This window comes from Schistocerca nitens, chromosome 4, assembly GCF_023898315.1.
Source record: "Schistocerca nitens isolate TAMUIC-IGC-003100 chromosome 4, iqSchNite1.1, whole genome shotgun sequence".
Taxonomy (NCBI): domain Eukaryota; kingdom Metazoa; phylum Arthropoda; class Insecta; order Orthoptera; family Acrididae; genus Schistocerca; species Schistocerca nitens.
In genome coordinates, this window is record NC_064617.1 from 453,930,656 (window position 1) to 453,952,737 (window position 22,082).

A 22,082-nucleotide genomic window follows, 5' to 3' on the forward strand; every position below is an offset into this window, starting at 1 on the left:
CACGGTGCGCAAAAGGGCATTATCTTGCTGAAATGTAAGCACAGGATGTCTTGCTATGAAGGGCAGCACAACGGTGTGTAGAAAATCGTCGACTTACCGCTGTGTATGAAGGGTTGCAGATGACAATCAAACGGGTCCTGCTATGAACGGAAATGGCACCCCAGACTATCACTCTTGGTTGTCGGGCCATATGGCACATGACAGTCAAGTTGGTATTCCAGCGCTCTCTGGGGCGTCTCCAGACACGACTTCGCCCGTCACCGTGGCTCATTTCGAAGCGGGGCTGATCACTAACGACGGTTCTACTCCAGTCAATGAGATTCAAGCCCTGGTGGTCAGCGAAGATGTGTCTAGAGTCGCCCTAGACAGCCATAAGGCCCGACAACCGGGACTGATGGTCTTGCGTGCCTCTGCGGGACCCTTGCAGCACAGCGATACGTCGAAGACGTTTATCGCCTCGTTTCGTTGCCCTCCGTGGCAAGCCATCCTGAGTTCACATTCAACAAGATAATGCCCGATCGCGAACCTTTAGAGTTCCTGCTTCTTTGCTTCGTGCTTGCGGAGCCCTATCTTGGCCAATAAGCCCCCCGGATCTCTCTGCAATGGAGAACGTTTGAAGCATTGTGGAGAAGATTCTCCAACCAGCTCGGAATTCTGACGATCTAAAGTGCCACTTGGACAGAGTTTGGCACGACATCCGACATCTCTATCAATCAATGACAAGATGAATAACTGCTTCTATAAGGGTCAGAAGTGGAACAACCCATTATTGACTTTCTCAATTTGTGAAGCTGTTTCTCTTGAGTAATTCATCCAATGGTTTTGAAATTTTAATCATTTGTTCATGTGTATATGTACGTCACATCTACCATTTTCGTCCCATTCGCATAATTACATCGTGGTGAGTCCTTTGAGTGTCAGGCACAATACAACTCAAAGATTTTGCTGTCAGATGTTCCATCTGTTGTGCTTCCCCCCGCTGGACGGGCGTTTTAGAGTTACGTTTTTGTGGCGCACTACGCACGGGGTCACCAGGAAAACGTGGAAAGGGCTGCAGGCGCGTCTCTGGCTGCTGATTGGAGGAAGGACGGAGCGATTTGAGAGAACGCTGCCGGCAACGAAAGCAGACCCAGACCCCGTGGAGCTGAGAACATCACGGAGGCACCAGGAGTTGGACTAAAACGATCAACACAAAATGTGGCCGGCTGCAACGCGGATTCGATGGGCTGCAGCTTGCTGACGATGTTTTCCTTCCGTCGCACCGAAGGGACAGCAGCTGACAAACAGGAAGGAAGGACGGAGGAGAGATTCCATTACAGCTATACAGAGCAGAGCATAATAGTTACTTGTGCTCTGGGTGTACTATAATTGCAGTTGGTGGGCATTGTAGTCATCAGTGATCTAGACAGTCAAAATACAGTGCAGCGCTATTCCGCGAGGATCAGTAAAGCTGGGTCTCGTACATTCCTTGAAGTGAATATGCACTGTGAGACCGTGGGGAGATTAGATTAGATCATAATTACATCGGAGTACTGGCTGGTCATAATTGATGTGTAGCTCCTCATGGAGGTCTAGTGTGGGCTGTAATTCAAATGGTTCAAATGGCTCTGAGCACTATGGGACTTAACTGCTGAGATCATCAGTCCCCTAGAACTTAGAACTACTTAAACCTAACCAAACTAAGGACATCACACACATCCATGCCTAAGGCAGGATTCGAACCTGCGACCGTAGCGGGGCTGTAATTATCGCATGGCAGCGAAACTTGGTATATGTGCTAATTCATTAATTGAGGATTGATTTACACTGAAAAAAGCAATTAGTTCACATTTTGGCCATCAGGTGCAAATCTGGCGTTGTGAATGCAAGGAAGACATATAGAACTGTTTCCATGTGCTATTAATTAGCAACGGGGCGTGGATAGAAAACAGTTGATTTTATTATTAACCATCGTGCATGAGAACAGTGGTTTCCACAGAGGTGCGCTCTTCCAGCGCAGGAATCACAAGTTGTGCAAGGTGGTCTCGATAACATAACAGACGTCACGGTACATCTGACTCGCGCTCTAGGTGTATTCTCTTCACAAAAGAAAGGACCGAGAGTAAAGGTGCTTGTGAATCTATCAACACAGTCAAATAAAATTGCTCTTCGTGCACAATACGTGGTTTAGCAGTATCCCAAATTTGATAGTTCTGAGTATTCACTGCACCATGCAGTGAAACATTTGTCTCATCACTCCATAGAATATTGTCCGACCACATGTCATCAACTTCAGGCCGTGCCAGAAACCGAAGAGCAAATTCAGAACATTGTTGCAGATCATGAGGGTTCAGCTGCTGCCCGTTTGGATCTTGTACAAGTACCAGTATAATATGGGCCACTAAACTTCCTTATTGTTCTATTGTTCACCATGGGATGGGCAATTCTCGTGGAACTGAACGAGCACTAGGAATACCAGGGGCACGTGCTGCATGGTCAATTACAGCAGCAGCAGCCTCGTCAGTAACTACCACCAAGACAGAACACCTTCCTCTTCCATGTCCCACACCAAGATCACCCATGTTTTTGAATTTCGTTATCATCTTCTTTAAACCATTTAATGACATTGGGTATTTCCTCAGAACTTTCAGTCTGCGATACTTCCTCAATTCAGCAATGCCATTTCAGCCTGCTGACATAAAGCAGATACACTAACAGCGCATGATCTCTCTTCTCGGTATCCATGGTGTCCACTCACTTTTTTGGCTCGTAAAATGATAGCTTGGATGTCATACCGTCGTACAAAAAGTATATAGCGGCAGATTGTCACATAGTGGCCAAAATTGGAACTAATTTTTTTCCAGCGTAAATCGGTTCTGCATTAACGCGTTAGCATATCTACCAAGTTTCGCTGTCATACGATAATCACACTGGACCTGCATGAATAGCTATACTTTAACTGTAACCACCCAGTGTATTTGCAGAGCAAGACCTAGTACAATACGAGTGTATCGTTATTGTTCTTAAATTTGAAAACATGGCAAGGTTGGTTGTGAGAGAACTGTGTTTTAGTGGTAAGCTCTTGTGCTCTTATTGCTTGTTTATTCACTTTCTTTGTGAATTCTGTAGTAGATTGTATATCCGTTTCGATTTTGTTCTCCTATCTATTGCCTGCGTTATGGTCGAGATGTTTGTCTTAGTCGGCTGTAGATTTTTCCAGTGCGCTCTTCTGCTTGTTACTATTTTATTTGTATGATGTGTACATGAATCTTAGAATAAATTTTTATTGTACGTTCTTTTTTATCTTTTTCTGCAAACCTTAGTATTTTGTAATTGTAGGGTGAGTTATTCCAGTTTCTCATGTCAGTTGTTACGAGCGGTTAATTGTCTTCAGAGGTTGGGTGCAAAGGACTCCTACATTCGTTTATACATGCGCTCTGGTATTGCAAACTGTTATTTAACAAGCTGAAGGTTAATTAAAAGCCAACACTGGTGCAACCCCCAACCAAACTCAACTCCCACCAAAATTCTGCTTAACACAAGCTCCTTCAGCCAAAAAACAACGTAAGTTTTATAGCTCGAAAGAATCACAAGCGGGTAATCTTAAGTTCCATAATTTATAGTTTTGTTTCAAATTTAAATAATAATGTAAACAGAAAAGATATTTTAATGTACTTGTAGCTATTTCTATGTCTTACCAAAATTGATGATAAAATAGACACACTGAAGGGTAGCTAGTGACGATGTGATAAATTGCCACACAGCAGAAGCATGGCTCATTATGGATGTAGAGCATATATTATTACCACTAACTTCCAAATCGCGCAATGATCACTATTCAAGGATAAGGGAAATTAGAGTTCGTACTGAAGCGTTCAGACAGTCGTCTTTCCCTTGCTCGATTCGCGAGTGGAACAGAGGGGGAATAGTGTCCTCCGCCACACACTGCTTGGTGGCTAGCGGAGTATATATGTAGATGTAGATGACTTTCAGCGTTGTATCCTAAACCGATTGCAGTTCTCTGGTATGGGGCCCAATGAACGTCTTCAACCAGAGACTCCGACGATTCTAAGACGATTCATTGTGCTGATATACAGACTTTCGTTATCGGATGAATAATTGCAGAGCCTCTCAAAAAGCTAGGTGGATGCCACAAAGAGCAAGTGGTTGGATTGGCGAAAGAACGTGGTCAGTCTCAAAGAGATCAGAAAGAGAAAATGTTAACGTCATATTACGTGCAGGAGCGCCAATAGTAAGATCCGAGACTTAGCCACACTTCCCACACAGTACAGTCTACTAGGAAAAATAATCTGGCTGAACCAGAAGTGGAGAGCATTACTGACGTGAAAGAACTTCACTAGGGTAATGAACTGCTCCTGCATCGATCACGCACAATAACGTCTGGTCAGCCATGCTTTGCGACATTCAGCAATATGCACCCATGTATATTTTCTAATGTGACCTACCATTATGTCAAATACTCTGTTTTTATTTCATCTCAGTCCATCTACCATCAATCCATCACCCCACTTCCCTAACTGTCATAAGTCGCCATAATGTCTTTCAGTCCAGTCTGTGCCCTACCGCATTTAATTTTTTTCTGCGCCTCCTACTAATTCCCAACAAGAATCTCTCCAAGGCTCACTAAATGGTTTACTCATCTGAAGTCAATTTTACTTCATCATACGTAAAAACTGGCGATACACATTAATTGTAAACTTTCTGTTTGGGCCACATCGGAAACTTCCTTTTCAAAATGTACTCAGTTTACCAAAAGCAATCAAGGAAACTTTTTTCTGTTCTTCCAGGCATAGCAGTCACTACTTGCCAATAGTAACCAAATATGTTTCTTTGATACGAAAATTCCACAAGTACATGTCCAGGTTCAAAGATAAAATTCCGTGAACTGAAGTGTATTTTCAGGCAGTGAATTTCAGTCCTAAATAACATAATTGCAAATATATTTAGATGCAAAAATTTTTTGAGGATATACTCAGTGATGATTGGATCCCTAGAGTTACCACATTTATAGAACGTTGATTGTTTCACCGCTTTTCGAACTAGTCCCATACATTCACTATGGTATTAACATAAGGTGTTTCACTGCCCAAAACGAGATGTGATTGGTGTTCGTCAATCCATGAACTATGAGTACAGCATGTGAACACGGCTACTGTCATACTGAAAGGCGAGAACGTCCACAGAATATTAATCAAGGAGATGTAGAAGGAAGGGCATCTCTAGGTCACCGTTAATTCTGAAAAATCATCATGATTAATGTTCATGGTAAAACGAATGAATGGGCCTATGTCATGCTATGAAAACACCTCCAAAACATCGCAGAATTATACATTTCAGGCTAAATGCCTCGTTGGACGTCGATGCACTCAACACTTTCCATAGTTTAAAAACAGGCAAAATCGCGGCTCGTGAGTCCTAAATATAAGCCTTGTAACAATTCTAGGGAAATTGTCCCTCTTCCGAATTGATATTGTCGGTGCCGGTCTCAGTGGTAACCTATCGCTCGATGCCACTTTTGTCGATATTCACGTAGTTTTCGGTTTTTGCTGAGACGTTGCTTTTTCTTCTATGCATTCAGTATCTTATTCCTTCAATCTATTGGAAAATTACGAAAATGTTGGTGGGTATTTTGTACAAAAATATGTGGATTATGAAAAGTCAGTCATCCAGGTATATTATTACATTCAACTTAGCAAAATCGGACAAAAACAATAATCAAAGTCAGTACAAGTTATATTTTACGATAATGCATGAACCTCAAGTTTTCTAATGTATAAAATTAATGTCACAGTTTACATTTCAATACCAGTGTAACCCTTTTGGAAAAATCATTTCTGATATAAGACAGTCTTTCGTTGTAAGTTGTTACCATATGGCAAGACAATCTGTTTTTTGTCTCTGAGTAGTAAATAGGCTATGTTAAGTGGAATTTTTTATGCATTTCTGTTACGGTCGCTGGGGAAAATTTTCGTCACTTGATTTTCAGCAACTCAACTTTACTGACCCGCTTCGAGTAAACTCAACTTCAGAATATCAAAGGAAGGAGGGAGCTTCATCTACAAGTACCAAACTTATGTCTAGAATTCAAGAAAGACTGCGAAACAAATCAGCAAAAGTAAGAAGAAATGAATACTTCAGTCATTTCGTAAAAAAACTCATGCCACTTGTATGGAATATCTGAACGAAATTTAACTGCCACTGAAATCTGATACCTCAACAAACGTCTTCTGTATTATACTAATGCTGTTTTCCAGTCATATTGCAATAAATGTGGTTTACCCACAATATGCAGTGCTAATAACGCTTCGTCACAACTGAATATTGATAATGGCTCAACAGCAGTTCTACCTTTATAGCTACTCTCCAATTACCATTTTGTTTCGTCCATTGCAGACGTGCAGTATTGTGTATCCTTGTGGCCACTGCCATTCCCCGAGTACTGTTTTTCTTTCTTTTTTCCTTTTTTGTGTCATCATGGTTTGATGCGTCCGCCACGAATTCCTCTCCTGCGTCAACCTCTTCATCACAGAGCAGCACTTGCAACCTACGTCCTCAATTATATGCTGGAACTATTCCAATCTCTGTCGTCTTCTACAGTTATTGCCCTCTACAGCTTCCTCTAGTAGCATGAAAGTCATTCCCTGAAGTCTTAACAGATGTCCTATCATCCTGTCCCTTCTCCTTGTCAGCGTTTTTCACATATTCCTTTCCTCTCCGAATCTACGCAGAACATCCGCATTGCTTACTTTACTTCGTGACCATCAATCGTTCCTCGCTGTTCTCATTTCTGCTACTTCTCATTACTTTCGTCTTTCTTCGATTTACTCTGAATCCATTTTCTGTGCTCATTAGATTGTCCATACCGTCCAGCAGATCATGTAATTCTTCTTCACTTTCACTCAGGATAGCAATGTCATCAACGAATCGTATCATCGATATAATTCCACCTTGAATTTTAATTTCACTCCTGAACCTTTCTTTTATTTTCATCATTGCTTCGTCGATATACGGTCTGAACAGTGGGCGCGAAAGACTACATCCCAGCCTTACACCCTTTTTCATCCGAGCACTTCGTTCTTGATCGTCCACTCTTATTATTCCCTCTTGGCTTTCGTATACACTGTATATTAAACGTCTCTCCCTAAAGCTAACTCCTATTTTCCGAGAAATTCGAACATTTACACCATTTTACACCATTTTACACTGTCGACCGCTCTTTCCAGGTCGACAATCCTATGAACTTCTCTTGCTTTTTCTTTAACCTTGTTTCCATTATCAACCGCAACATCAGATTTGCCTCTCGGTGCCTTTACCTTTCCTAAACCCAAACTGATCGTCATCAAACAACTCCTCAATTTTCTTCTCCATTATTCTACACATTGTTTTTGACAGCAAATTGCAAAGATGAACTGTTAAGCTGATTGTGCGATAATTCTCGCACTTGTCAGCTCCTAGAGCCTTCGGAATTGTGTGGATGATATTTTTCCGAAAGTCAGATGGTATGTCGCCAGACTCATATGGTCTACATTCAACACAACAACGTGAATAGTCGTTTGGTTGCCACTTCCCCCAATGATTTTAGAAATTCTGATGGGATTTTATCTATTGCTTCTGCCTTATTTGATCTTAAGTCCTCCAAAGATCACTTAAATTCTGATTCTAATACTGGATCCCCTATCTCTTCTAAATCGACTTCTGTTTCTTCTTCTATCACATCAGACAAATTTTCCTCCTCATAGACACCTTTAGTGTGCCCTTTCCATCCATCCGCTCTCTCCTCAGTATCTAACAGTGTGATTCCCGTTGCACTCATAATACCCTAGCTTTTATTTTCACCAAAGGTTGTTTTGACTTTCCTGTATGCCAAGTCAGTCCCTCCGACATTCATTTCTTTTTCGATTTCTTCACGTTTTTCATGGAGGCATTTAGTCTTGGATTCCCTGCACTTCCTATTTATTTCATTCTTCAGCTACTTGTAATTCTGTATTCCTGAATTTGCCTGAACATTTCTGTACTTAAGGTTTATAATTTATATAAAAAACAGCTACCAGCCACATGTATGGTTTAAAAAGGTTTATTATCTTCAGACCATGACCGGTTTCGGATTTTTCATTACAAATCCATCTTCAGATGGCAGGTTACAAGCATTCTTAGTTGGACCTAGTTTTGTTTATGTTATTCGCTTGCTGCAGGGCTGTGTAGTTCTGCCTGACGAAATATTCGTGCGTTTATGTTTTCGAACGCAAACTTAATACACTTTTCAATATGCACTATGTGAGTGCTATTCCAGTCAATGGACGTAACTTTCAACCTCATCATCTTAGTTTCACACGCAGCACACTCGAATAACGTTATTCGTGTGTGCTGCGTGTGAAACTAAGATGATGAGGTTGAAAGTTACGTCCATTGACTGGAATAGCACTCACATAGTGCATATTGAAAAGTGTATTAAGTTTGCGTTCGAAAACATAAACGCACGAATATTTCGTCAGGCAGAACTACACAGCCCTGCAGCAAGCGAATAACATAAACAAAACTAGGTCCAACTAAGAATGCTTGTAACCTGCCATCTGAAGATGGATTTGTAATGAAAAATCCGAAACCGGTCATGGTCTGAAGATAATAAACCTTTTTAAACCATACATGTGGCTGGTAGCTGTTTTTTATATAAATTATAAACCTTAAGTACAACAGCCACGTTTCTTAACATGTCGACTTTCGACAAAATAGCATTTCTGTACTTACTTCTTTCACCAATCAGCTGAAGTATTTCTTCTGTTACCCATGGTATCTTCGCAGTTACCTTCTTTGTATCTATGTTTTTCCATCCGACTGCTGTGATTGCTATTTTAGAGATGTCCATTCCTCTTCAACTGTATTGCCTATTGAGCTATTCCTTATTGCTGTATTTACAGCCTTCGAGAACTTCAAGTGTATCTTGTCATTGTTTAGTATTTCCATATCCCATTTCTTTGCGTATTGATTCATCCTAATGCCTTAAACTTCAGCCTACTCTTCATCACTGCTATATTCTGCTCTGAGTCTATATCTGCTCCTGGGTACGCCATACAATCCAGTATCTGATTTCGGAATCTCGGTCTGACCATGATGTTATCTAACTGAAATCTTCCCATATCACCTGGCCTTTTCCAAGTATACTTCCTCCTTTTGTTATTCTTCTTCAGAGTATTCGCTATTACTAGTTAAAATTTATTGCAAAACTCAATTAGTCTTTCTACTCTCTCATTCCTTGTCCCAAGCCCATATTCTCCTGTAACCTTTTCTTCCGTTCCTTCCCGTACAACTACATTTCAGTCCCCCATGACGATTAGATTTTCATCTCCCTTTACATACTGTAATACCTTTCAGTATCCTCACATACTTTCTCTGCCTCTTCTCCTTGCGACGTCGGTGCGTGTACCTAAACCATCGCTGTCGGTCTTTGTTTGCTCTAGATTCTGATAACAGCAACTCTATCAGTAAACTGTTCGCAGTAACACACTCTATGTCTTACCATCCTATTCATAAAGAATCCTACTCCTGTTACCCCCTTTTCTGCTGCTGTTGATATTAGCTGTTGATATATAACTGAGCAGAAATCCTTGTCTACTTCCCATTTCACTTCACTGACCCCTACTATATCTATATTGAGCCTTTGAATTGATTCTTTTCCTTTCCAGATTTTCCAGCTTTCCTACCACATTTAAGCTTCTGACGTTCCACGCCCCGATTCGTAGAACGTTATCTTTTTGTTGATTATTCAATCTTTTTCTCGAGCTAACCTCCCCCTTGGCAGTCATCTCCCGGAGATCCGAAAGGGAGATTATCCCGGAATTTTTTGGCAGTGGAGAGATCATCATGACATTTTTTCAATCATGGGCCACGTGTCCTGAGGATATACGTTATGTGGCTTTAACGCAGTGCTTTCCATTGCCTTCTGCATCCTCATACCGTTGATCATTGCTGATTCTTCCTCCTTTAGGGGCAGTTTCCCAACCCAAGGGCAAGATAGTGTCCGCAACCTGTGTCCACTCCTCCCTCTTTGACAAGGCTGTTGGAGGAATGAGGACGACTTCTTATGCCAGAAGTCTTCGGCCGCCAAAGCTGATTATTAGTCAACATTTAAGCAGTTGCGGGTTTCGAACTACGGACCGAGGAAGTTTTATGATTACTAATCAAAGACGCTATCCCTAGACCACGGGTGCAGAGCTACAGGAGACCAAGCGCCCATATAGCAGTTCCCTTCAAAATGGCGGCTTGGGAACTTGATGAGATAGTCCTTCATTCACTGACACCTGCAGTTCCTGTCGAGTTTGAAATACTTGCATATTGTCGCTGACAGTGGGCGACACTCACTTCCTATCGGTGAATACCTTTTTACCACCATTATTCTTACTCAGCGTTATGTGGCTCACACTGGCATACCATTCTTTAGAGATATTGGTCAGTCCACGTTGATACACCTGTAATCCGGGCAACTTCATTTAACGGCACTTCCAAATTCGGGGACTGCTTTCGCGTATTCCATGTCGACCTCTCTTACTGCACTGATTCCACGCATCGAAGTGGCACACACATAGCTCTTCTCTGTCATGAGTCAGGAGTGAACGGTCATATGACAGTTCGGTACCAGTTCTGTACCATCATGGCGTTTCTGCCACACTGCGCGGGTCACAATTTGATATCCGTATAGAACCCTATTCGCCGTTGTAGTTGTGTGTGCTGGTAGAGAAAAAGAGGTTACGCACTCAACTCATGAAAACGGCCACGGCATCTGGACCTGTAGTGTTTGAAAAGTCTGACAGTAAGGAACTTAGTCCTTGGGCGACGGCAGATAGGAGGAATTCCCGTATCAAAATTTACGGAAAGATGATATTTAATACAGGACTTGGTAGAAAAACAATTGAACAGTGTTGGAGTCTTTAACAATGACGCTTTATAACTGTAGTTATCTTTATTAGAATTTCTCTTGCAAAAGGTAGCAAGTAATTAGATTACTATAACTGTTATTGGCGACGGTTAAATATGCAAACAGAAAACGGTTAAGTGTAGTCATCAAACAGTGTTTTTGATGTGTACACGTATCACTCAGTTTACTTCGGTGATCGGTAGCGTGAACATGTCATTCTTGATCAAATAGGCCAGATAGGTTATTGTAGGTGAATGTGATATAAACGATAAGCTTGCCTCGGGAAAAGTTGATTTGATATGATAAAATTCGAAAAAAAGACAGTGAAGTTACGTTTAATACATTGGAAGGAAAAAGAAGGATCATCCAGAAGACATAGTCGGACGCCAACGTAATTCGCAGACACACATTCATACACACACACACACACACACACACACACACACACACACTCACATACACACACACCATGGGAAGCATGTAGAGTTGCGACACTGTGTAGCATTTAAAATAATCGCCAGTGTTCGTTTGTGTTGTTCATGCAGTGTTGTTGCCAGGCTTGGCAGTTTATAAACTAAGAGGAGTGAAATGATTCAGATGTTCAATAACTACTGTAAAGGAAACGACGACGCCATGTACTCGTGTGAGACAAAGTTATCAGCCACTGACCAAGTTTGAAAGGGGCTTCACTGTGAGCCTCCACTTGATCAGCTTGTCGACTTGAGCAGTATCGATATATGTGGAGCATTCGGATATGAAAATGGCACGATGGACTGCATGGGAAAGCGTGGACAGAAATACTCGTAATCAGGGTCCTGGTCGACAACGTCTGACCACAGGAAGACGGGATCGCCGAATTATGCACGAAGCATATCGTAGCTTCTTCACATAAATGAGCATAGTCGGAGAACGAGCAATGGACTCCCTGCAAGTTCCGTGTCTACGCTGCAACGCTGGTCAGCGACGAGCAGCGGCTGGACTAGGAAATTACAGCCCCATGCGCGGACTATCGTTAACACCACAACAAAAACGGGTATTTTTGGAGTGATGCCATGGACGGATGACATGGGAGACATGGACGGATTGTGAGCGGCGTCGTGTTGTGTTCAACGGTGAATTCGCGGTTCTCCACTAACGCAGATGACCATAACCGGCGTGTGTGGGGGCGACCTGGGCAGAGGCGCCATTCTTTCAATGTTTTAGAGAGGCGCAGCAGTGTTACTCGTGGCGTCAATGAGTCGTGCGCGGCTCGTGTTCATACCCCTTATTGTTTGTCATCTTCTCCTTACGACACTACCGCCTCGTTTTCTTATTCGATTTACTGGCGTCACTAAGTTCCTGTCTTACCTGCCCGTGAGTGGCAGCAGTAGCGCTTATCGATAAGAGCACTGTCGTATTATCTTTGAAGCGACCGCTAGTTTTTCCGGATAGTGGGTTGTCGGGAGTTCAGTCGGGACGCAGCAGCGGTGAAGTCGGGGACGGAACACCAGTGCTCGCCGACCGCTGGCAACACACAAGAACTGTCCGACAGAAGGAGATTGGAGCGGGATGACCGTTGGTTGGTCGTTCGGTTGGTCGTCTCATCGGGCGACGTGTATTTGGTCCTTTGACCGTTTCTGGGCCTCGTCAGTTGATCATATTGCCGGACGTGGGTCGGTTCCTTCCTTGTGCGGAGATGTCGTGGCCAATGCGCAAGAGTTACCTCTGCATGGTTGGATACGAGCCAGTATGCCCGGGTCGCCGTGTCTCCGAATTCCGAACGGCATCGAGTTGAGTCGGATTGGTGCTGTGGTCAGCTTCGGATAGCCAAGACTCGCCCAACCGTTGCCGACACATGTAACTTCAGAGGAAACGACCTGGGTTGGTCGTTCGGTGGGTCCTCTCATCGGACGACGTGTTTTTTGTCGCCGGCTGCTTGTGGAAACTTTCTGTGTGTCGAATACATTCGTCCTTGTTGTCCCACAGTGATTGCTTTTACGATTGTACGAGTTCTTGTGCAAATGTGTTTACGTGGAACCGTGTGTAGCTTCTGTGATTTCCACTGAGCAGATGAATGCTGTCTGCGTACCGGAGTAGTCAGTCGGTCTGCTGAAACAGAGCAGCGAGTGTGTCGGGTGGAAGGGAATTGATGGAATTGATTAGGCTCTTGGTTGTTCTTCAGCCGTCCCTAGGCCGTGTTACCACCCGATTGTTTAGTTTTACGCTTGACTGCCCGTCTCACCTAAACTGTTGTTAGAGTTTCCTCCCCAGGCCGACCCTTGGACTACTTCTGAGCACCACTGTTTGTTGTTTGTGATTGTCATTTCATTTTGTTGCAGGTACTGTGTCAGGCCTTCAGCCGTGTATTAATGTTGTCTGTTTTATGTGTAGTATATGGCCTTCAGCTCAACTTCATGTCAACTGTTTTAAGATTAGGCCTTCAGCCGTGTTTTTTTTAAAATTCTTGTTGCTCTGTATTTAGGTCTTCGGCCGAGTTTGTTTCAGAATCTGTGGCTTTAATATGTAAATCCTTGTCTGTAAGCCTTCTCTTTAATTATACTGAATTCTTGAAACGGCCTTCAGCCGTGTTCTGTAAATGTTTATCTTAACGTTGTCTTTAATTATTCTTGAGTAATTGTTTTGCAACTCTTTCATTACGTTTTTTATTGGGTTCTCAGCCCAAGAATTAATTTGAATTTTCCTTAATAAGGCCTTTAGCCGAAATTTGTAAATACTTGGCTTTTAAAGAATTTCCTTAGCTGATCTGATATATTACTTCGACCTTCAGCCGAGAAGATATTGCAATTTTACTTAAGTAAGGCTTTCAGCTGTTTCTCTAAATCCTGGTGTTTTAGAAGGAATTATTTAAACTTATTTGGAGAAGTTACTTGAGCCCTCAGCCCTGAATTGATTTTTGTCAGAAAACTGTGCATTTGTTTCGAGGAATAAAGTTGTGTGTTTTGGTATAACTAACAGTAATTGAACTTGACCCCTTTCCACAACCTGATCCTCTCTGTCCTACGAATCCAGATTTCAGTCATGCTTTTGAGGAGCCATTGGATGTTACTTTAGATCTTTGCTGGTTATCACTGACGGAAATATGACGGCACCACGGTACGTAAAGAACATTCTACTTCCTCGTGTGTTACCTCTCATGCGAAAATATTGAGGCACGGTTTTTCAACGGTACAATGCTTGGCATCACTCGGCACGTGTCTCTATGAAATGTCGTCGTCATATAGAGGTGCTCTCGTGGTCAGCAAGATTCCCAGATCTGTCCCCAATCGAATATAAAGCGTGTGGACAAAAATATGGAAACAACAGAAACGCAACACATCACCGGGCCTAATATGGTATAGCAAAATCTTTGGTATTTAAAACAGCTTCCATACATCTCGGAATGGATAAATACAGGACCTGTACGGTTTTCAATGGAATCCTTCTTCCTCCAAAATGTAGGCAAGTTCAGGTAATGGTGATGGAGGTGGATAGCGATCACTTTTCTTCACAGTAGAGCACAAACATTCAATAATATTGATATCTGATAGTGTGGTGGCCAGGGAACACGCAATAATTCGTCCTCGTTCTCACATTACTACTTTTGAACTATGCGAGCTGTGTTAACAGGTGTCCTGGCATCTTGCAACGCGGAATCACCACTGGGGAAGAAATATTGTCCACGTCGTAGCCCCGTGAACGACCGTTTCTCACGATCACTCAACACTCGCTTTCGTCCGAGTTGTATCTTAGCGGATGATGTTTTTCCATTTTCTCTTTATGTGGTATAAACCTCCTCTCTGCGGTGACTCTTGAAATATCGAACACTTCGGCTACATCCGTTACCGAAACACCCCCCTACGAGCACCAAAAATGATGCCAAATTTGAATTCACCTAGCTCCGGCATATTTCATTCACAACCACTTTTCTTCTTTTGATCAAGACTGACATCTGCAATGCACTAAGAACATTGCATAGGTGCCGTACGTGGTCAGATACAACCATACCACCTGCAGGCTTGACTATCATCTGCATTTAGGGTTAAGCTTGCATTTCTCACATTTTTTCCAACTTTTTGTCCAACTCCTGTATGTAGGAGCAGCTCGGACTTCAACTCCGTCCCAGTGCCAGTATCGAGAATGTCAGGGACCAGTCGCAATAGTTCTGGGGCTTGCCTCAGGAGAGCTGTTCTAATAGCTTTATGCGACCTTTCCCAACCGAATCAGTGCACCCAACCAGTGCAGAAGGTCTGTACCGTTATACTGTCAAGTCCTTTTTAAATTTGACTGGACTTTGTAATCTCTGAAATAATATCGCATACCCTCTCTACCCGTGATATTTTATTTCGCTTCCTTCACCCTTTCCGGGTGCTTCAGTTTTTTTTGTTTTTTTGTTTTTTTTTTTTTTTTTTTTCAGGCACTATATTTGCCTCGCTCGAGACAGTACGATCAGCTCTCGCTTCCATTACATTGGTTTGTGGATTTCGACTAGCTCTCGCATAACACTGATTTTGCCATATCGCTGGATGTAAGTGTTATTTCAGTTGGTAAAATAGATAAAAAATTGGAAATTTGTGGTAAGGTCTAATGGGACCAAACCGCTGAGGTCATCGGTCCCTAAGCTTACACGGTACTGAATTTAACTTAAACTAACTTACGCTAAGGACAACACACACACCCACGTCCGAGGGAGGACTCGAACCTCCGACGGAGGCAGCCGTGCGGACCGTTTACGAGGCGCCTCAGACCGGTCGGCTGCCCCGTGTGGCCAAATAGATAAGATGGCATCCTTCTTTTTTATGAAGTCTTGGAACATTATTTTAGTGACAGAAGTAGCAATCTCGAAACCCACAGTGAAATTCACCGTTAAAAATAACTATGTTAGAAGCCGCAATGTATGCAGAAGAATACGAACGGCGACAAAGAGACACCTTTAGAAGATATGAGGTACGCAGAGTCTCTCGAACAATCAGCGGAACACTAAGAGCAGTCTAAAAGATTTTCTCTGGTAGCTCATCTATCGTAGCCCTCCATATCGAACTTCACGTAAGGAACAAAATATAGTGTTGGCGTATACTAACTAATGAACGTATCCGAAGACTCCTATGTAATACGTAAGTGACCACTGGATGTGACGAGCGTGATGGATGGGTGTTGTGTGATGTCCTTAGGTTAGTTAGGTTTAAGTAGTTCTAAGTTCAAGGGGCCTGATAACCATAGCTGTTAAGTCCCATAGTGCTCAGAGCCATTTGAACCATTTTTGAACTTCGAACTTGCACCAGTGATTGGATATCAACTGAGTGTCAAATCCCTCAACGACTTTTCAAAGCTTCTAAAGCTGTCCAAGTCGACCGTTGGTGTGATTACGAAGTGAGAACGCGAAAGAACAACCACAGCTAAACTACGATCCATCTGACCTGATATACCGACGAGCAGGGACTGCCGAGCATTGTGAAGAGTGGTTCTAAAAAATTAGCGTAAGGAACTACTCGTCATATGCATAGTGCCACCAGCATTCCAGGTAGCACAATGTGCGCAGGTGGTTAAAATAAAATTGTACAACAGTCTAGCAGTTCCCCATAAGCCATACGTTTGATACCAAGCGATGACTAACGTGGTGTAAACAGTAACACCAGTTGACGGAGGATGACTTGAAACGAGTTATTTGGAGTGCTGAATCACGCTGTATCCTGTCGCAGTCATCTGGAAGGATTTGGCATTGGCCAGTTCCTGGAGCTCTTTACCTGACATCATGTGTAGTACCAACACTGAAGTAAGCAGCGGGTGGTCTTACGACAGGGCGATGTTTTTCGTGGTTACTATGTGCTCCTGTTAATGCGTTTCAGAAAACGCTAAATGCGCAGGGATATGAACACATTTTACACCATCGTGTCCTGTATACGGTAGTGCAACAGTTCTGAGATAAAGATTATTATATCATCACGGTAATGCGCCCTGTCCTAAATCAGTATGAGGTAATGATTTGTGGGCAATAATATTCCTGAAATAAACTGTCTTCCCAAGTTTGCCAAGAGTTGGCTTGCCAAGAGTTCCTATCTGAACACAATGAAGCACCTTTGTGAGAGACTTCGCTCCAGACACCTTTCGAATGCCCAATTTACCACCTTTTGCAGCGCGGATCACAGCGAGACGTACAGAAGAGAGTCGGTGAGGTTCTGAAAGGTACGGACAGGTATGTGGAGCCATGCCAAATCCAGCGCCGCGGCCAGCTGAGCTAGATGTGTAGGACGAAGATCGATGTCGCGAAAATCCCGATCGAAGTGGTCCCATAGATTCCCTATTGGATTTTAATCCCAGGAGTTTGGTGGCCTGGGAAGTGCTTTTAACTTATCTTGGTACTCTCCAAACAACGCACATACACGGTGAGCTATGTGACAAGTTGCATTGTCCTGCTGCGAGGTGCCATTATGCCGAGAAAAAGAGACTGCATGTAGGGGTGGACATGGTCACCAAGGATACACATTTGTTTTGCTCAAATGCGCCTTCTAGAAAGACACGAGATCAATTAGAAAATGACACGAAAACATACCTCAAACCACAACGCTTCTTCCTCCGGCTTCTTCTTCCGTATCCGGATGTACCAATTACACCTTCCCTTCCCAGTAATTAGCAACGTAGGTTGCTTTGTCACTGACTTTCAAAATATCGTCTGTAGCGCATGTTATAGACATATCTGTGTAAATAAATGGGTGGATCAAGTCCTGTATTGCTCCGCATTCACACCTATTGCTATCACTGTAGCCCCATTTAAATAGGTTTGATTTGCATCCAGTTCCTCCAGTGCACAGCCGGTTTAATAACCTCCAAGTTGTAAAAGGCAGTTGAAATCCTGCAGATCCTTCCTCAAGTAGTTCCATTGTGGAGTGTGGCACCATTTCTTCTCAAAGAGATAGCCGCCTTGCGACGGGCTTGGTGGTGAGCTCTTCAGTATTTTCAATGAAACTCCTGCGGGATTTCAGCCGGACACGTTGTTTTCGGTGGATATGCATCGGGTGTCGAGGGTCATTCTATTGTTTTGATCTTTCGATCTCGGCGGCTACTTGTCTGTGGATAGTGTGTGGTGCTATGCCTATGATGAGATAAATTTTGTGTTTCGGAGTTGGTTTGAGGCATCCTGCGGCAATACGTACAGTTTCGTTCTTCCTCCGGCGAGGATCCAGCTCATGATTTTTGTAGGGTGCTTTCAGACATTCACGCGGTACATGCCAAGTGCCTTGGTCCGACGGAGCCCACAATGTGATCTGTCTCTAAAGGCCACTTGTCATTATTCGGTGGTCGCCCTGTTGCTGTATTGGGGTGCAAATTCCAGCCTTCTTCGTCAGTGAACAGCATTCAGCATGGGTGCATGAAACAGGCGTCTGCTGGGGAGGCCCATACGCTGTAACGTTCGCAGAATGATTGTTGAGGGGTAATCCCTTGGTCCATCTGGGTGGTCAGTTGCGCAACAGTTACAAGTCTACTCGTCCTTAAAAATGTCTTTAGCCGTCATTCATCCCCGTCATCAGTGAGCCGTGGTGCCGCGCATTCGCCTCAGGGTCAGTTGTAGTTAGCACCATTATGTGCCATGTACAGTATAATATAACCACGGCGGCACGCGACAGTTAACAATCTTAGCTATTTCGGAAATGCTTCCATTCTTGCTCCAAAATCCAATGATCGAACATGAGGTAAATCGATCCATTTCCACATTGTGAGAACGACTGCACCGTTTTCCGCATCTCCCCGATACGCTCTATATATCTGACACCGCGAGTGTTGCCACCTACCGTTTGTGAGCGGTTACTCTACTTTGACGTCGAGCGTAGGCGTTGGTCACGTTAATGTAATTGGGCTGTATGATGCAGTACTGAATCGGGGCAAGAAGAGGCCCTGTTTCCATATTTCTCAGTAGAAGAGACTAGGTGGGAATCTCGGCAGTGCTCAGAACCGACCAGTCTCCTCCTTTAAGGGTGTCACTAATACTATGCCCGGCGAGCTCAGCTGCTGGCTGCTGCAGTAGGAGTTACGCACCCGTCGATGAGCGGCGCCTCTGCGAGGGCGTCGCGCACCAGCTGGCGGCGCTGCGCGTCGGTCGTGATGGGCTCCTCCGCCCCCGGCTCCGCCGCGCCCGCCACCTCGTCGCTGCTGGCCGCCCGCTCAGCGGGAGCTGCGGCGCTGGGCGCGGCCGGCACGCTGTGCCCGGCGCCCGTGGCCAGCAGCGACACGGCCAGCACCAGAACCAGCGCCAGCGGCGCCTCCGTGGTGGGCCGCCTCGGCCGCATCCCTGTGCAGGCAACGACGAGTTTTGTGGAGTTCATACCGCTGTTATCCTGTGCCCCTGCAAAACTGCTTCCCCTCCGGGAGATGCACTCGCAATTGCGAATATGAACATCCGTAAACTGTTTATTGGAATGACGACAATGAAAATTTGTGCCGGACCAGGGGTCAAACCCGGATTTCCCGATTTACACGAACGGTCGCCTTAACCACTTTGACTACCTGTGCACGACTCACAACCAGACCCAAACTTCTATATGTCGTCGTCCGTGCGTCACAAACCTGCACGCTTACGTTACGTATACAACTGGCCACACAACATTACACCAAGAAGAAATGCAGATGATAAACGGGTATTCATTGGACAAATATATCATACTAGAACTGACATGTGATTACATTTTCACGCAATTTGGGTGCAAAGATCCTGAGAAATCAGTACCCAGAACAACAACCTCTGGCCGTAATAACGGCCTTGATACGCCTGGGCATAGAGTCAAACAGAGCTTGGATGACATGTACAGGTACAGCTGCCCATGCAGCTCCAACACGATGCCACAGTTCATCAAGAGTAATGACTGGCGTATTGTGACGAGCCAGTTGCTCGCCCACCATTGACCAGACGTTTTCAATTGGTGAGATATCTGGAGAATGTGCTGGCCAGGGCAGCAGTCGAACATTTTCTGTATCCAGAAAGGCCCGTACAGGACCTGCAACATGCGGTCGTGCGTTATCCTGCTGAAATATAGGGTTTCGCAGGGATCGAATGAAGGGTAGAGCCACGGGTCGTAACACATCTGAAATGTAACGTCCACTGTTCAAAGTGCCGTCAATGCGAACAAGAAGTGACCGAGACGTGTAACCAATGGCACCCCATATCACGCCGGGTGATAAGCCAGTTTGGCGATGACGAATACACGCTTCCAATGTGCGTTCACCGCGATGTCGCCAAACTCGGATGCGACCATCATGATGCTGTAAACAGAACCTGGATTCATCCGAAAAAATGACTTTTTGCCATTCATGCACGTAGGTTCGTCGTTGAGTACACCATAGCAGGCGCTCCTGTCTGTGGTGCAGCGTCAAGGGTATCCGCAGCCATGGTCTCCGAGCTGATAGTCCATGCTGCTGCAAACGTCGTCGAACTGTTCGTGCAGATGGTTGTTGTTTAGGAAACGTCCCCATCTGTTGACTCAGGGATCGAGACGTGGCTGCACGATTCGTTACAGCCATGCGGATAAGATGCCTGCCATCTCGACTGCTAGTGATACGAGGCCCTTTGGGATCCAGCACGCCGTTCCGTATTACCCTCCTGAACCCACCGATTCCATATTCTGCTAACAGTCATTGGTCCCGACCAACGCGAGCAGCAATGTCGCGATACGATAAATCGCAATCGCGATAGGCTACAATCAGACCTTTATCAAAGTCGGAAACGTGATGGTACGCATTTCTTCTCCTTACACGAGGCATCACAACAATGTTTCACCAGGCAACGCCGGTCAGCTGCTGTTTGTTTATGAGAAATCGGTTGGAAACGTTCCTCATATCAGCACGTTGTAGGTGTCCCATCCAGGAAGGACATATTTATTGAGACTCAGAGAGCCTTCCATTGCGTCGTACTTCTTGGTAGCACAGGCACTGATATTTTGTATTTATTCGCCAATACCGAGCCCTCGACACAAAGACGACAACATATTGAAGTTTGGATTGGGCCGTCAATTGCCCAAGAATAGCCGAAATGGCTAACGCAACCACTCGTGTAAAGCGGCAAATCCTAGTTAACGTCTAGGTCTTGCACAAATTTTCGTTGTCGTCCTCCAATACTCAGTCGATGGTGATTCGTATTCGCAATTGCGAATACATTTCCTGTATTTCTTGAAGGCTGTAGTTGCTGCAGTGCTTGTAACTTTGGACTTGCATGCTTGTCCGAAGGGACATTGCAGCGTGCATCTTGATATCATGATGATGATGTCCCATACTCCGAGGAGCGTAGGGGACTATGCGGGAGACCCGCACAGCTGTACTAGGCAAAGTCCTTGTGGAGGTGGTTTGACATTGCCTTCCTCCGACAGCAATTGGGATGAATGGCGACGATGAAGACGACACAACACCACCCAGTCATCAGGCAGGAAAAATTCCAGACCCCGCCGGGAATCGAACCCGGGCACCCGTGCGCGAGAAGCGAGAACACTACCGCAAGACCACTAGCTGCGGCTTGATAACATAGGCACTGCTATTTCATACTCCTTCCCCTCCAACTGCCGACACTCCATCGCCCCCCCCCCCCCCCCCGCAGAAAACTACTTTTCTACAGGGTTTCAGAACAAATTAAAATATTTTAATACATTCTGAACCTCAAAGCAGATGAAGTGAAGGATTTCCGCTACCTTGGAAGCAAACCAACGTATTGCCGACGAAACAAGGACGACATAAAAAGCAGACTAGCATACGCAAGGAGGGCATTCCAGACCAACACAAGTCTGCTGGTGTCAAACATCAGCATTAGTTTGAGGAAGAATTTTTGGTAATGAACTTTTGCTATATAGGTTTCTATACTAGCGAATCATCGACTGTGGTAAAATATGAAAATAAAATAATCGAAGCGTTTGAGATGTGGTACTATCGAAGCATGTCGAAAATTAAGTGGACTGATGAGGTAAGGAATGAGAAGGTTGATCCGCAGAACGGCGAAGAAAGGATCATACAGAAAAATGAAGAAGGGAAATGGTGATAGGAGATTTGTTATGACAGCAGGGAATAACTTCCGCGGTATTACAAGGAGAGTCGACGGTAAAAATCGTAGTGGAAGAGATAGATTGCAAAAATCAATCAAATAACTGAGGATGCTGAGTGTTAGTGCTGCTCTTAGATGAAGAGGTTTGTACGAGAGGTGACTAATGGCAGGCCACATCAAACC

General features: G+C 44.3%; 1 protein-coding gene across 1 annotated transcript in view; it reads right to left on the reverse strand.

The window, feature by feature from the left end:
* Positions 1-19,167, reverse strand: part of LOC126252368 (dipeptidase 1-like) — a 347,955-nt gene extending 328,788 nt beyond the window's left edge. The window contains exon 1 of the mRNA XM_049953259.1: positions 18,917-19,167. Within this exon, the coding sequence (XP_049809216.1) occupies positions 18,917-19,167 (251 nt within the window). The remainder of the gene's footprint in view (positions 1-18,916) is intronic.
* Positions 19,168-22,082: the final 2,915 nt, after the last annotated feature.